This window comes from Zea mays, chromosome 9, assembly GCF_902167145.1.
Source record: "Zea mays cultivar B73 chromosome 9, Zm-B73-REFERENCE-NAM-5.0, whole genome shotgun sequence".
NCBI lineage: Eukaryota > Viridiplantae > Streptophyta > Magnoliopsida > Poales > Poaceae > Zea > Zea mays.
In genome coordinates, this window is record NC_050104.1 from 88800647 (window position 1) to 88815019 (window position 14373).

Genomic DNA, 14373 nt, shown 5'->3' on the forward strand with positions numbered 1-14373 from the left:
ATTTTCCCTGGCCGGAGAGAAGAGCACCAAGTTTGAGCCACATTTCTGACTGCCATGAGGAAGGACTTTGCCATGACGGCAGCATTACCCCCATACGAATATATTGTTGCTTTGTAACTCATCAAGAATTGCTTTGGATCCGAGTGCCCATCATACATGGGCAACTGAGGTGGCTTGTAGGATTGTGGTCATGGGATAGCCTACAATTCTGCTGCCAGAGGAGAAGCATCATCAAAGGTAAAGCTACCATGATGGAAGTCATCATACCATTCTTCTTCGTTGAATGAGCTCTCCTGACGAAGTTCCCTGTGCTGAGGCCTTCGGTCATGGTCATCTTGGGTAAGGTGGCGTATTTCTTCAGCGGCTTCATCGATCTTCTTCTGAAGGTCGACCAACCAGGACATATTCTCCTTTTTTCCTTTGCACCTGCTGATGAATGACTTCTAGGTCCCTGATTTCCTGGTCTAGCTCCTCCTCTTGAAGTGTTGGGCTGGTAGCCTTCCTCTTCTGGCTTCTGGCTTCTTGGAGAGAGATCGTCTCCTGGTTTGTGTCTAGTGGCTGGAGTGCAGCCCCTGGCGCTGCTGTCTTCTTCGGCGACATAACGAAGGTTGATGCTTCGCCGAAGGTTGTGGAAGTGAGTACACTAGAGGTGGTCGTCAATGTTGGTCACTTGTTCTCAAATGCTATAGATCAAGAACAAGGCAACACAGTTATTAATGATTAAAGACATTCGTCCTTCGATGCTTCATTTTCTTTCGGATATAATGATCTTCGGACGAAGGTCATGGAGGACGTACCTTCATCATTCAGTATATAATTATAATTATAAATATAAATATAAATATAAATGTGAAAGAACATTAAAGAATAGAAGACAATGATCAAATCCCCGTAATTTATTTTTATTTATATCCACATATAAGAATTAACATTAATGATATTCATAATACAATGATACATTCGGTTCGTCAGAAGGTGGGGATGCGAAGATGACGCGAGAGAGAAATTACAATCCAGCGTGAAAAGTACAATGCTACTGTCTATCTATTTATAGGCACGGGATGCAACTCGAATAAGATTACATCCATGCCCATAACATTTACTCTTAATTATAATGCGAGTTATCAAGGACGAAGTAGTCTTTTTTCCCTTAGGTCGGTTCCGTCCTTCATCCTTGCTATTATACCAAGCCGAAGCTCCTTTAGCCATATCTTCGGTGTTTTATCCATGTCACTTTCGGGTTGTATCTTCATATTAGACACGCCTTTATCATGAAAGAAACTTTATTCCAAAGCCGAAGCCTCATGTAATAGTCTATGTCATACTAAAATCATATAGTTAGTCATGTTTTTAAGAACCTTCGGAAGAGAAAGGCCCAACACATCTACTCTCTCTTCTAATAAATTTTTAGATCTTTCACGTATTAGATGTTCTCCCGTACGTCTTTTTGTTGGTGGTGGTCGATGTTCTCCCGTACTTCTTTTTGTTGGTGGTGGTCCGCAATGCGGCATCTGGAGCAGCGCATGCCAACAAGACAAAAGCTGGAATGTACGACATGCGGCTTGCCACCCTCCTCGCATCACCGCTCCCTAATTTTACCACCTTATTTGTGGAGTCGTGTGAGGCCTGGGACGTTAATATATTGCTTTCCTTCGTCGCCGACGCTACGACCGAGCAATGGCGCTCACCGCCGTCCTACCTTCATATACCTAGCAGTGTCTCTGCATAGAAAGATAAAAGGTAGGAGGAGGCGCAGTGCGTGGTGGGATTATTTGTGAGGAGATATTGGAGTTATTATATATATATATATAGGTAGACGATAGATAGACAGCTAGATCTATATAACCATGGTGGATGGGTTCCGATGGATCAGACCGGGCTCTTTCGTCCTGTACTTGGTCTTCTTCTTCCTGTCCGCAGCCCTGTCGGAGGCCAATATCGGCGACTTCGATGAATACTGGCAGCAGCGCAAGCTCATGGCCGACGCCGCGGCTGAGGCCACGTACAAGCATGACCCGGTCGAGGTCGCCAACCAACTTAACCGTGCAGTCCACAGGCACGCGCCCCAGTCCTTGTTGGATCATCGTATATATATAATATAATATCCACACCGCACCACCTACGCTTGCATTCACCACGTTCTCAGAAGCGTCGAATTGAATGCAGATCCGTCGAGAAGGAGGACATTGGCACGAGGCGGGAGATGATGGGGACGACGACGAGGAAGTCTAAGTTCAGCGGGCCGTGCAGGGCGACGAACCCGATCGACCGGTGCTGGCGGTGCCGGCAGGACTGGGCGACGGACCGGAAGCGCCTGGCGCGGTGCGCCAAGGGGTTCGGGCGCAACACCACCGGCGGGCTGGCCGGCAAGTTCTACGTGGTGACGGACGGCACCGACGACGACGTGGTGAACCCGCGCCCCGGCACGCTCCGGTGGGGCGTCATCCAGATCGAGCCGCTGTGGATCACCTTCGCCAAGACCATGATCATCACGCTTAAGGAGGAGCTCATCATCCGCGGCGACAAGACCATTGACGGCCGCGGCGTGCAGGTGCGCATCACCAACGGCGCGCAGCTCACGTTGCAGTTCGTCAACAACGTCATCATCCACAACATCCACATCAACGACATCGTCTCCTCCAACAAGGACGGCGGCTACGTCCGCGACTCGCCGGACCACTTCGGCTGGCGCACCGTCTCCGACGGCGACGGCATCACCGTCTTCGGCTCCACCAACGTGTGGCTGGACCACCTCTCCCTCTCCAACTGCCAGGACGGCCTCATCGACGTCATCGCCAAGTCCACCGGCGTCACCATCTCCAACTGCCACCTCACCAACCACAACGATGTCATGCTCTTCAGCTCCAGCGACAAGCATCCCGAGGACCAGATCATGCAGATCACTGTCGCCTTCAACCACTTCGGCAGAGGCCTCGTGCAGAGGATGCCAAGGTGCCGCTGGGGCTTCTTCCACGTGGTCAACAACGACTACACGCACTGGCTCATGTACGCCATCGGCGGCAGCAAGGCCCCCACCATCATCAGCCAGGGCAACCGCTACATCGCGCCGCCCAACCTTGCCGCGAAGCAGGTCACCAAGCAGCATGACACGCCGGAGTCGGTGTGGAAAAACTGGGTGTGGCACTCCGAGAACGACCTCTTCATGGAAGGCGCCTACTTCACCGTCACCGGCGGCCAGATCAACAGGCAGTTCAACAAGAAGGACCTCATCAAGCCCAGGAACGGGTCCTACGTCACCAGGCTCACGCGCTACGCCGGCTCCCTCGCCTGCACGCCCGGCAAGCCCTGCTAGATCAAGCCACCAGCGAGGACGGCCGACGACCAGAGGCAGACCATGCATTCGCCGGCTCGCCATGTAAGAAACAGGGGAGTTGAAAGTGCGACACACCAGAGAACGTGTCTGTGTATACTGTGTAAAGGTCCTAAAGGAAAGAGAAGATGCACATATTCAAAGCCTCGGAACTAATTGCTCTGTTGTCCACTATGTTATCCAAGTATATATTTGTTCTTCACTTGTGTTGAGCACCGTTTGTGTCACTGGACATGGACATACGGTTTAGCTTACGGACAGTCCGTCGTTAGACACGGCCTGTCCACGATTACATCATACCAAACGGATTGACTCCTATCTCCATGCGTATTTATCTCCCTAAACTCATGGAAGTTGTTTGACAACGTCTAAAAGCGGGTCTAGATCTCCCCCTCATATATTCGAAAGGATACGACCGATTGAACAACCAACAATCAAACCAAAATCAGTATATCTTCTGTTCATTTATTTTTGACCTAGGAATAGATAGTAACATAGTTTTCTTCACCTCAATCTTCACATCTCTTCGACTCTACGTCGTTTAGAGGCGTCTTGGGTGGCCTATCGATCCCAAGACAAAACATGTGATCTCTCTTCCCTGAGGTCAGATCTAGGTGCTATGCACACGCGGACCGTCTGCCATTAGGCACGAACGTCTGACTCGGCGCGGAGAAGACTCAGCTCTTGCTGCAGGTCACGGACCGTCTGGCCCTAGGCCGCGGGATCGTCCGCGCTGCCACAGAGGGCACCCCACCGATACACCTCATAATGATTGGCGCCCAGATTGGCGCCTAACATACTTTTTGGCGACTCCACCGGAGAAAATGCGCGAAGATCTATCAGATCGGCCCTCATCGAGCTGACTATGGAGACTTTGTCGGTTGAATATCAGCAGGAGTTCGAGGAATACAAGGAGCAGCTGATCAAGGAAGCGCATGCGAAATTCCTGATCAACTTCAAGGTGGACAGGAATCACAAGGTCGTCCACCAACGAGTGACTGATCTGGCTTCACTCTAACCTACTGCAGTACCCCCAAAGTAAGTGAAACAAATGAAACCCAATCTCTTAGATCTTACATAGATGAGCAACGACAACAAATGTAACAAATCATAGGGGGTATGCAAGATGATTACAAGAGGCTAGCTCGTGCATTTGATAAACCCGTTGCTGGTAATTTTCCCACATGCACACAAGGTTGAAACCAAGGAGAATATGCATGATTCATCAGCTGAAAATTGGCTCGACCAAGCACAACCACTTTAGAGGATACCTATGGACACATATCCTAGACAACCACAGTGTCCAGCGCAGATCGGGGGTAAATCTACCGATCTGCGCACGACCTGACCATCCACGCACGAGGATAGACAATATGGATCAGCGACGGCTGGCCCTATTCTCTGAACCGAAATACCAAAATCCACGCAAGAGCCACCGCATTCCGCGCAAACCTTAATCGATCATTTTGGACCATCCGAACACAGTGTCAAACAGTTCGAATACATCAATGGGCGGTCCAGATACGTAGCCGGACAGTCCGCGCACACAGCCGGAGGGTCCGCGCACACAGTCATACGGTTCACGCATCTGACCAAACAGTCCGACATAGAGTATACAGATCACGATGCAAATTGTTATCACCCATCTATATACCTGTATCAACCAAGCTTCCCCTTACTCCCTACGACACCAGATGCATGGGTGCGAGCACTTTTCGCCCCCCAGGAGGCCGAGAAGAGATGACCAGTCATATGAGTTGCCCTCCACATAACCCAAACCCCTGGGCATGTAAGCAACATAATACACAAACACCCACACCTTTAATAGACCAAAGGACCTGTGGGCTACCACCAGCCACCATTGACATAGTAAGGGAAGAAATAACTGAGGCGTTTCGAGACAAGCTTACAATTAGCATGGCCCTCTGGGGACAGTCATATTGGAAACCTTATGACAACCGATTTGACTACCACCCATACCCCCTAGGAACAAGGATACCCGAATTTGCGAAATTTTCGGGTGATCAGGGTAAGAGCACACACGAGCACATAGGCTAGTTCCTAGCATACTTAGGAGAATTGGCTAACATAGAGGCATTCCGCGTTCATTCATTCTCAATATATCTAATTGGGAGTTCATTCGCATGGTACACCACGCTAGGGAAAAATAAAATTGAGTGATGCTGGGTCTATCCCATTGTGTCGTACCTAAAGCCCAAACACATCACGGTGATCGGATCAGACCGACATGAGCCCGATGTACAATGGGCCAGGTCAACATGGGCGCGGTGGTTAGCAGGTCAGGCTGACACGGGTCTAGTGGACAATGGGTCGGGTAGGTATTAAGCGGGGCTAAATCGTGTCGGAGCACATGAGAAGAGCCGCGCTGCCACCATCCTCGTAAGCCGCTCGAGACTTTTTACCACTTACTCTGTGACGACAAGGCGAAGATGTGAGGAGGAAGTGGCGACGATGGCGACACGGGGATTGAAATTATGGTTTCTAACTTAGCATATGAAATGTATTTATGCAGGTTACATGGTAGACATGTTGAGATCAGGATACACTAGTACAAAATAGCTCTATACCTACGATGGGCAATAATTTCTACAGGCGGTTTTAGAGTTCTCACGCCAATGGAAATAAAATGGCCATTCTGGCTCAAGAACTGTCGGTGGAAACACATATGCATTCACGGTTTTTAAGAAAAATGCCAGTGCAATTGTGCATTTCGATTGGTGGGTTTCTTTACTGAACCGCCAGTGGAAATAGGTCTACATTAGTGGCTCACTTAAGGAAATTGTAAAAAAATAGACCCCGACCCATTTGACTAAGGGATTTTGGTGTTTGATGACCAACATAACTGGTGAATTAATGTTTCCAAGTGTTTGTGTTTTATAGCTCACAGGATGCGAAGTGGATTGGACTATGGCTATGAGGGAGCAACACCTCAAAAGAAGACACTTAAAGTCTCAATGAAGACCTAAAAGTATCAAGCAAAGTCCAAGACACAAGTGGAAAAACAAGCCCAAGTGAATACAACTAAAGAAAACATATTGGGTTGTTGATTGGTGCACCGGACGAGTCCGGTGGCACACCGCACTAATGTTCCAGAGAGCCTGTTTTTGGGCACCTGGAAAGCTGGCACCCCGGAGGCCCGGACCGTGTGGGTGGCACACCAGACCAGTTCCAACGGTTGGGAATGGCTAGTGGGCTGGTGTGGCGAGCACTGAACCGTGCAAGTGGCACACCGAACCGCTACTGTAGCGCTAGAAGCCAATGACTAGCTGATGTGGAGGCACCGAACAGGTGGTCCAGTGGCGCACCGGACTGGTCCAGTGCAACGCAGACAGAAAAATTGTAGATTCCTCCAATGGCTACAACTGAGTGGGGGTAGAGATGTACAGAAGGCTCGCGGCCCAAAAGCACGAACGGATGCACGCTTCACCGGCCCGGCACGACTCGCTTTGACCGGGTCCATGCCAGCCCGACCCGGATAGGCGTGCCGGGCTTGTGCACAGTACACAACCTGTTGGGCTAGCACGACACGACCCGCTTTATGGACCAAGCCCGTCTCGCTCGTATTTTCAAATGTGGACCAACGTATGTTCTCTTGGAGCCCAGCATTGCATAGTCCGCTCGGCTGGCTAAAACCTAAAAGCCTACACTACAACTCACGCGATGCGGTCACACGGCTAGCACCAGCCCCTAGACCATAGTTTGTGTCACACCCGGTTCCAGGGGGTAGAACCGAGCGCATACCATATGTGTGCCAGGATCCATTTCCACACATATGTTGATGTCACAAGTGTAATATATCAAAAGACAATGCAATAAAGGCGTAAAGAGAGTATAATACTTTATTACATCATCTGAACATTGTATCTTGAACAAGTATCACATCAAAGTAAAGCGGAAATAAATAACAGGGGCAATCTCCCACAGGAAGATGACCGGCGCATCGTTAGACTTAGAATTCCTCGTCGTCAAAATCTCCATCAAAGTTTCCAGCATCACCCTCTGATCAAAATATTAGCAAGGGTGAGCTCACTTATGGTCGGGGCTCAGCAAGTGGGGAAAAAGTAATGCAGGTATAACAAGGTGAGGCTAAGGTTGAGCAGTAAGCATTTTAGTTGGTCAACATTTTCTTAACAACACCTTTCTTACAAATAAGTGTGAATCCCAAATATCCCATTTAAACAAAGGAATATGAATATAGCAAAAACACTTAAGTGAAACCACTTAAGCAAATTATTGGCAGATCATCGGATCTCAATTTAATTCCATCTTCAAGTTCAATTATCATGTGAGGAGTCCAGGTCGCTCATAACCGGGAGCACGACTGATATATCAGTTTTACACTCTACAAAGGTGGTATAACTTTACCCACAAGCCATGTATCCCATCTAGCCCGGGTTGATCGGACCCTTAAACACTGCCGAGGTGAATGGCTAGGGATCCATTATGAGGCTTTCACAAAATAACTTAATACGAAGCAACCCGCTGAGGTTTCTAAAGACGATGGTGGTGGTACCTTAGCCAAGAATACGACCCCATGTTAACGTGGGCTGCCAGCACCTACCGCTCCCCCTCTTGCCCATATTTCAGGTAAGGTTGCTAGGCACTAAGCATATAAAGCTAATTACCAAAGCCAGAGCCATGATAGCACTCGTGTTGCACTGTTATCCTGGGTGGTCACTCCATGTTCCAATTAATTTGAAACAATGTTATCTTAACCATCGGGTTAATGTCATAATTGCCAATTAAATTTTGGAACATCAATACCAATTAATGAGTGACATTAATATCATTAAGTTGAGCAGTAGCACAAATTAGCACAGCTTAATAATTTTCCCAGGTTAAACAAGGAATACAAGTAGTAAATCTATGAAATCCTTAATTAGGTAAACCCATCAAATTATGCAATATATCAAAAAGTAAACATTATTATATGCAATGAGTAGGTACAAACATGCAAAGGGAGAATCCACTTGCCTTGCTCAAGCGAGTCCTACGAATTGTCTTCGAACGAGTTCGGTTCGTCTACCGCACAGTCGGCTTCTAATAGAGCCGCATAGCGCACATACAAAAATAAAACATACACAAATAAATAAACATGCACCATTACATAAACATACACCAATACACAAATAAACACACATCGCACTTATCACGCCTTAAATACGTACTAATCGCATAAATACTTATTAATTCAATTATAGCTATTATTGTGAATCCTAATGATGAATTTATGAGTGGGTGCAATAAATACAGTTTTAACTAGTATTAATTTATTTTAACATCATCAATGAAATTAATGATAATTATCGTCTTTTAATACTAATAAATAAATTAATACCCTTTTATCCTTTTTATTTCTAACTCAAATTATTTAGTATAGCCAAAAATGAATATAACATTCTAAAAATCCTTATAGACTACTAATTGAACATTTTCTAACACAAGCAAGATTATTTGACATAAACTAGTACTCTAAAAATTTAAGTGCTAAATTTGCGATCCTGATTATTTAACTAGCAAAAATCTATTTTCCACACTACCGGTGATATTTTCTCCTTTCTTTATAACAAGAAAATATTAATAAAATAATTAGCTAAATCATCTAGAAATCCTATATTATTCATATGACATGCGTTCTATACCATTTTTCTAAATCCATTTAAAATGCACCTATAATTCTCCAAATAGTTTCTAAGTTTATTGCGACCAAATTTACCTACAAAATTTCCTATCTATTGTTTTTATCATCAACGTGTGACTACTAAATTTTGTCATACTAAATTTTGTCATATTTTCTAATCCAAAAATCATCGCATCGATTAACATGAATTCTCACGGTACTAATAATCGCATGAATCTATCAAACAATTCCATAACGCACATACACATAAATTGCGAATCACATGTGTTCATATTACAACAAACAAAATATACAACTCATGAATCAAATCAAAAAGTACTTTTTATAAAATACACAAAATAATTTGGGTCGTCTTCAACCTTAGGTTCGCGCGTGCGACGGGGAGAGTTCGACGGGGGTTCGGCCGGGTGGAGAAGAGCAGGGTCTCGACTACGGACGGCGAGTGCGTGGCTCCGGCGACGAACTGCGGGCTCCGTGAACTCCGGCGATGAACGACAACCTCCGGCGATGAGCAGTGCACTGGCGAGCGAGGAGCACTAGAGAAAGAGGCGAGCTCGGGTAGGAGAGTATGGAGAGGGCTCTGCTGCCTTTTATAGGAGAGGGAGGGGAGAAGAAAGAGTCGGCCAGGGGGAGACATCAATGGCCGGCGGGGCTTCAAGTGCCATCAATGGCTTCGGTTACTTCCAAGCATCAATGGGGAGAGCAATGGAGAGGAAGAAACGGTCATAGTGATAATTCCTTAACGCAGTCGGCGAACGGACGCGCGGGGCTCACGGGTCTGCTCGGCTTGGGCGCGGCGGCATCGCGGACTTGCTCCTGGTCGCTGCAGCGTCGTGGCCTAGGTGCAGGGGCGCGCGCGAGGCGGCTCGGCGAGTAGCGGCTCTGCTCCCTGCGCGCGGTGGGGCCGACCTCGGTGCGGCGTGCAGGGCAGCACGCAGGGTTCGCGGCGCAGTCGCGCGGCGGGGCGGGCGCTCGGCCGCGGCAAGGCCTGCTGCCTGGCTTGCTGGTTCGTGAGAGAGAAAAGCAAGGGAGAGAGAAATAGGGGAGAGAAGAGAGAGAGAGAGTGGGGAGGCGGCAGCGGCTTGAGGACTGGGAGAGGCAGGGCGTGCGGCTAGGTATTAGGGTTTGGGGACATGGGCCCCTAGTGGGCCGGTTTTAGATTAGGTTTAGTTTTATTTAATTCCGAAATGCATTTTTAGATAGCTCAAAAATCCCTAAAAATTCACCAAAGTTATCTATAAATGAAATACTTGTTTTTAGACCAACAACTATTATATTATTTAATTATTATATTATTTACTAGGTTTTTCTTTAAAAAGGAATTGATAATAAACATCCGATAATCAATCAAGTGCATGCAAAGAAAACGATCAAAATGCAAATAAATAATTAAACACTTAGAAAAATTATTACCCTAATTAATATAATAACTAAATTAATTATTTTTAATTGATGGTTTTTATGGTGTTACAAACCTACCCCTCTTAAAAAGAATCTCGTCCTCGAGATTAAGAAACTTCTGAGAATAGCTGAGGGAATTCTGCTCTGAGTTCATCTTCTCTTTCCCAAGTGGCCTCATCTTCCGAATGATGACTCCACTGAACTTTGCACATGTTAATGACTTTACTTCGTGTAATTCTGCGAGATGTTTCCAGAATTCTGACCGGGTACTCCGAATAAGTCAAATCCTCATTAACATTCAGTTCTTCTATGGGTAACTATTCTTCGGGTACTCTTAAGCACTTCTTGAGTTGTGATATGTGAAATACGTCATGCACATCCGATAAACTACCGGGTAGCTCTAACTGATAGGCTACTTCACCTTTCCTTTCCAAAATCTTGAATGGGCCAATATAGCGAGGTGATAGTTTTCCCTTAACCTTAAACCTTTTCATTCCTCTCATCGGTGAAACTTTAAGGTATACGAAGTCTCCTACTTCGAACATCAACTCTCTTCTTCTATTATCAGCATAGCTTTTCTGTCTTGACTGTGCTGTCTTCAAATTTTCTCTAATAATCTGCACTTGCTTTTCCGCTTCTTGGAGAATTTCTGGACCAAATACTTGACTTTCTCCAGTTTGATTCCAATAAAGCGGTGTTCTACACTTCCGTCCATAAAGTGATTCAAATGGTGCCATTTTTAGACTTGCCTGATAAATGTTGTTATACAAGAATTCTGCATAAGGCAAACTTTTATCCCAGCTTCTACCATGCTTTAGAGCACAAGCTCTTAGCATGTCCTCCAACACTTGGTTTGTTCTTTCCATTTGCCCATCTGTTTGCGGATGATAAGCTGAACTAAAATTTAGCTTGGTATCCATGGACTCATGCAGTCTTTTCCAAAAGCGCGAGGTAAACTGGGTTCCTCGATCCGATACGATCTTCTTCGGTACTCCATGCAGACAAACAATCCTCGACATATATAACTCTGCTAACTGGGCTCCTGAGTATGTTGTCTTCATAGGTATAAAGTGTGCCACTTTAGTCAACCTGTCTACTATGACCCATATTGAATCATAGCCATCTCGAGTACGGGGTAGTCCAACTATGAAATCCATACTGATTTCTTCCCATTTCCATTCTGGTACCTTGAGAGGTTGTAGTAATCCTGCTGGTCTTTGGTGTTCGGCTTTAACTCGCTGACACATGTCACATAATGCAACATGAGTAGCAACATCTCTTTTCAATCCGTACCACCAATACTTTTCCTTAAGGTCTTGGTACATCTTTGTACTTCCAGGGTGAATAGAGTAAGCTGAATCATGAGCTTCTCTCAAAATAAGTTGGCGCAAGTGCTCGATTTCAGGTACACAGATTCTCTTCTTAAACCATATTGTGCCTTGTTCATCTTCCGTGAAATCTGGGGCTTTACCCAAACCAATCAAAGCTTTAATTTCCTTAATTTTCTCATCAGACTCTTGTCCTTTACGAATCTCTTCTTCCAAAGTAGATTCAACTTCCATAACTGTTGCTTCTACATTATTGAGCAATCCAAGGTTGAGTTGTTCCATTTCCCAGCACAATTCCTGTGACATCAAATGAGTAGTGATGTTGTTCACTTGACCCTTATGGCTCAAAGCATCAGCTACTACATTTGCTTTTCCGGGGTGATATTGTATCTCTAAATCATAGTCCTTAATCAACTCAAGCCATCTTCTCTGTCTGAGGTTGAGTTCTTTCTGAGTGAATATATATTTCAGGCTTTTGTGATCCGTGAAGATTTTGCACTTGTTTCCAATCATATAGTGCCTCCAAATCTTCAAAGCATGCACTACGACAGCTAGTTCCAAATCGTGCGTAGGATAATTCTTCTCATGTTTCCTCAACTGTCTTGAGGCATAAGCTATCACTTTTCCTTCTTGCATTAGCACACATCCAAGTCCAAGGTGTGATGCATCGCAATACACATCAAATCCCTTGTGGATGTCTGGCATTACCAATATTGGTGCAGTGGTTAACCTTTTCTTGAGTTCTTCAAAACAATTCTGACAAGCTTCATCCCATTTGAACTCTTTACCTTTCTCCAGTAGACAGGTAAGAGGTTTCACTAACTTGGAAAAACCTTCAATAAATCTTCTATAGTATCCCGCCAATCCAAGAAAACTTCTGATCTTAGACGCATCCTTTGGTTGCTTCCAATCTAGTATCTCACTTATCTTTCCTGGGTCCACTTTAATTCCACCATCGGTAACGATATGCCCTAAGAAAGCAACTTCCTTCAACCAAAAATCACACTTCGAGAGCTTCGCATATAGTTGGTTGTCACGAAGCTTTTGTAGGACTAGCCTTAGATGATCTTCATGTGTTTCTTCATTCGGAGAATATATCAGTATGTCGTCAATGAATACGACCACAAACTGATCCAGATATTCCATGAATACTTTATTCATCAAGTTCATAAAGTATGCTAGTGCATTAGTCAGTCCAAACGACATGACCAAAAACTCATATAATCCATATCTCGTCGTGAAGGCTGTCTTCGGTACATCTTCTACTCGAATCTTTAACTGATGATATCCCGATCTTAGATCTATCTTCGAGAATATCTTAGCTCCTTTCATCTGATCAAATAAATCTTCAATCCGAGGTAATGGGTACTTATTCTTGATGGTTACTTCATTCAAACTTCTATAATCAACGCACATTCTCCTCGAACCATCCTTCTTGTTCACAAATAGCACTAGGGCTCCCCAAGGGGATGAACTTGGGCGAATGAAACCTTTTTCTAGTAATTCTTCTATTTGTTTCTTCAGTTCTACTAAATCTTTGACATCCATTCTATAAGGTCTTTTTGAGATAGGTGCGGTTCCGGGTACTAATTCAATAGAAAACTCTATATCACGATCAGGTGGCATACTTGGTAATTCCTCCGGAAATACGTCTGGGTATTCGCACACTACTTTGATATTTTCCAAGGACTTTTCTTCCAAGTGATTGATCACTGTTTTCCCTTTTTCATCTGTTGACTTGTCTATGTTAACTTGGATTCTTTCACCTTGAGGACTTGTCAACATAATTGTTCCTTTGGCACACTGTATCACTCCATCACAACTTTTCAACTAGTTGCATCCAAGAATCACATCAATACCGTTGGATCCTAGGACCACTGGGTTGACTGAAAAATCTATTCCTTGAATCTTGATATTAACATGGGGGCATGAGTGTGTGGCCTTCATGTCACCTCCCGGTGAACTAATGTGCAATATCTTCTTAAGGGGATACTTAGGTATATTGTGTTTTCCCATAAATGACTCAGTTATAAATGAATGCGATGCTCTAGAGTCAAATAAAACTGATGCAGGTATGGAGTTAACAAGGAACATACCATACACTATGTCGGCATCCTCAGGCACTGACTCTGCAGTGACGTGATTGACCCTTCCTCTGCTCTGGTTCTGCGGTGTCTTGTTCTGAGCAGATCCACGAGCGGGGGTGTTCTGGTCATTCCTCTGATTATTGCCTTTCTAGGGTGTCTGCTGGTTGCGCCTTGGACAGTTGTTGGCATAGTGGCCTAGCTCACCGCACTTGAAACATCCATTGGGTTGGACAGGTGCGTTGTTTCTGGCCTGCGTGTTACTGGCGCCACCATGACGGTTTTGTGAACTCCCACCAGACCTCTGGTTGGTCTGGGAGTTGCTCCTTTGCTGGTTCTGACTTTGATTATTTCTCTGGCCTTGCTGTCCAGAGCGTTGCACTTGATAATTGCTTCCGCCTTGATTTCCAGAGCAGAACTGCGAACCTTGAGCGTTATTAGGGCAGGTGTTCCTGCTTGACTGACCTTGAAATTTCCTTTTGTGGTCAGATAGCTCCTTTCTTTTACTCTCAAGGCCAATTGCCTTGTTCAACAGTGTCTGGAAGTTGGGAAATGTATGACTCTGAA

The 14373-nt window shown here is 45.4% G+C and overlaps 1 protein-coding gene across 1 annotated transcript; it reads left to right on the plus strand.

The window, feature by feature from the left end:
• Positions 1-1666: 1666 nt before the first annotated feature.
• Positions 1667-3529, plus strand: LOC100284356 (pectate lyase). Its single transcript, NM_001157251.1, is given in 2 exon segments — positions 1667-2056; positions 2167-3529. Coding segments are annotated over 2 exon segments (1356 nt in total). The 5' UTR covers positions 1667-1847; the 3' UTR covers positions 3314-3529.
• Positions 3530-14373: the final 10844 nt, after the last annotated feature.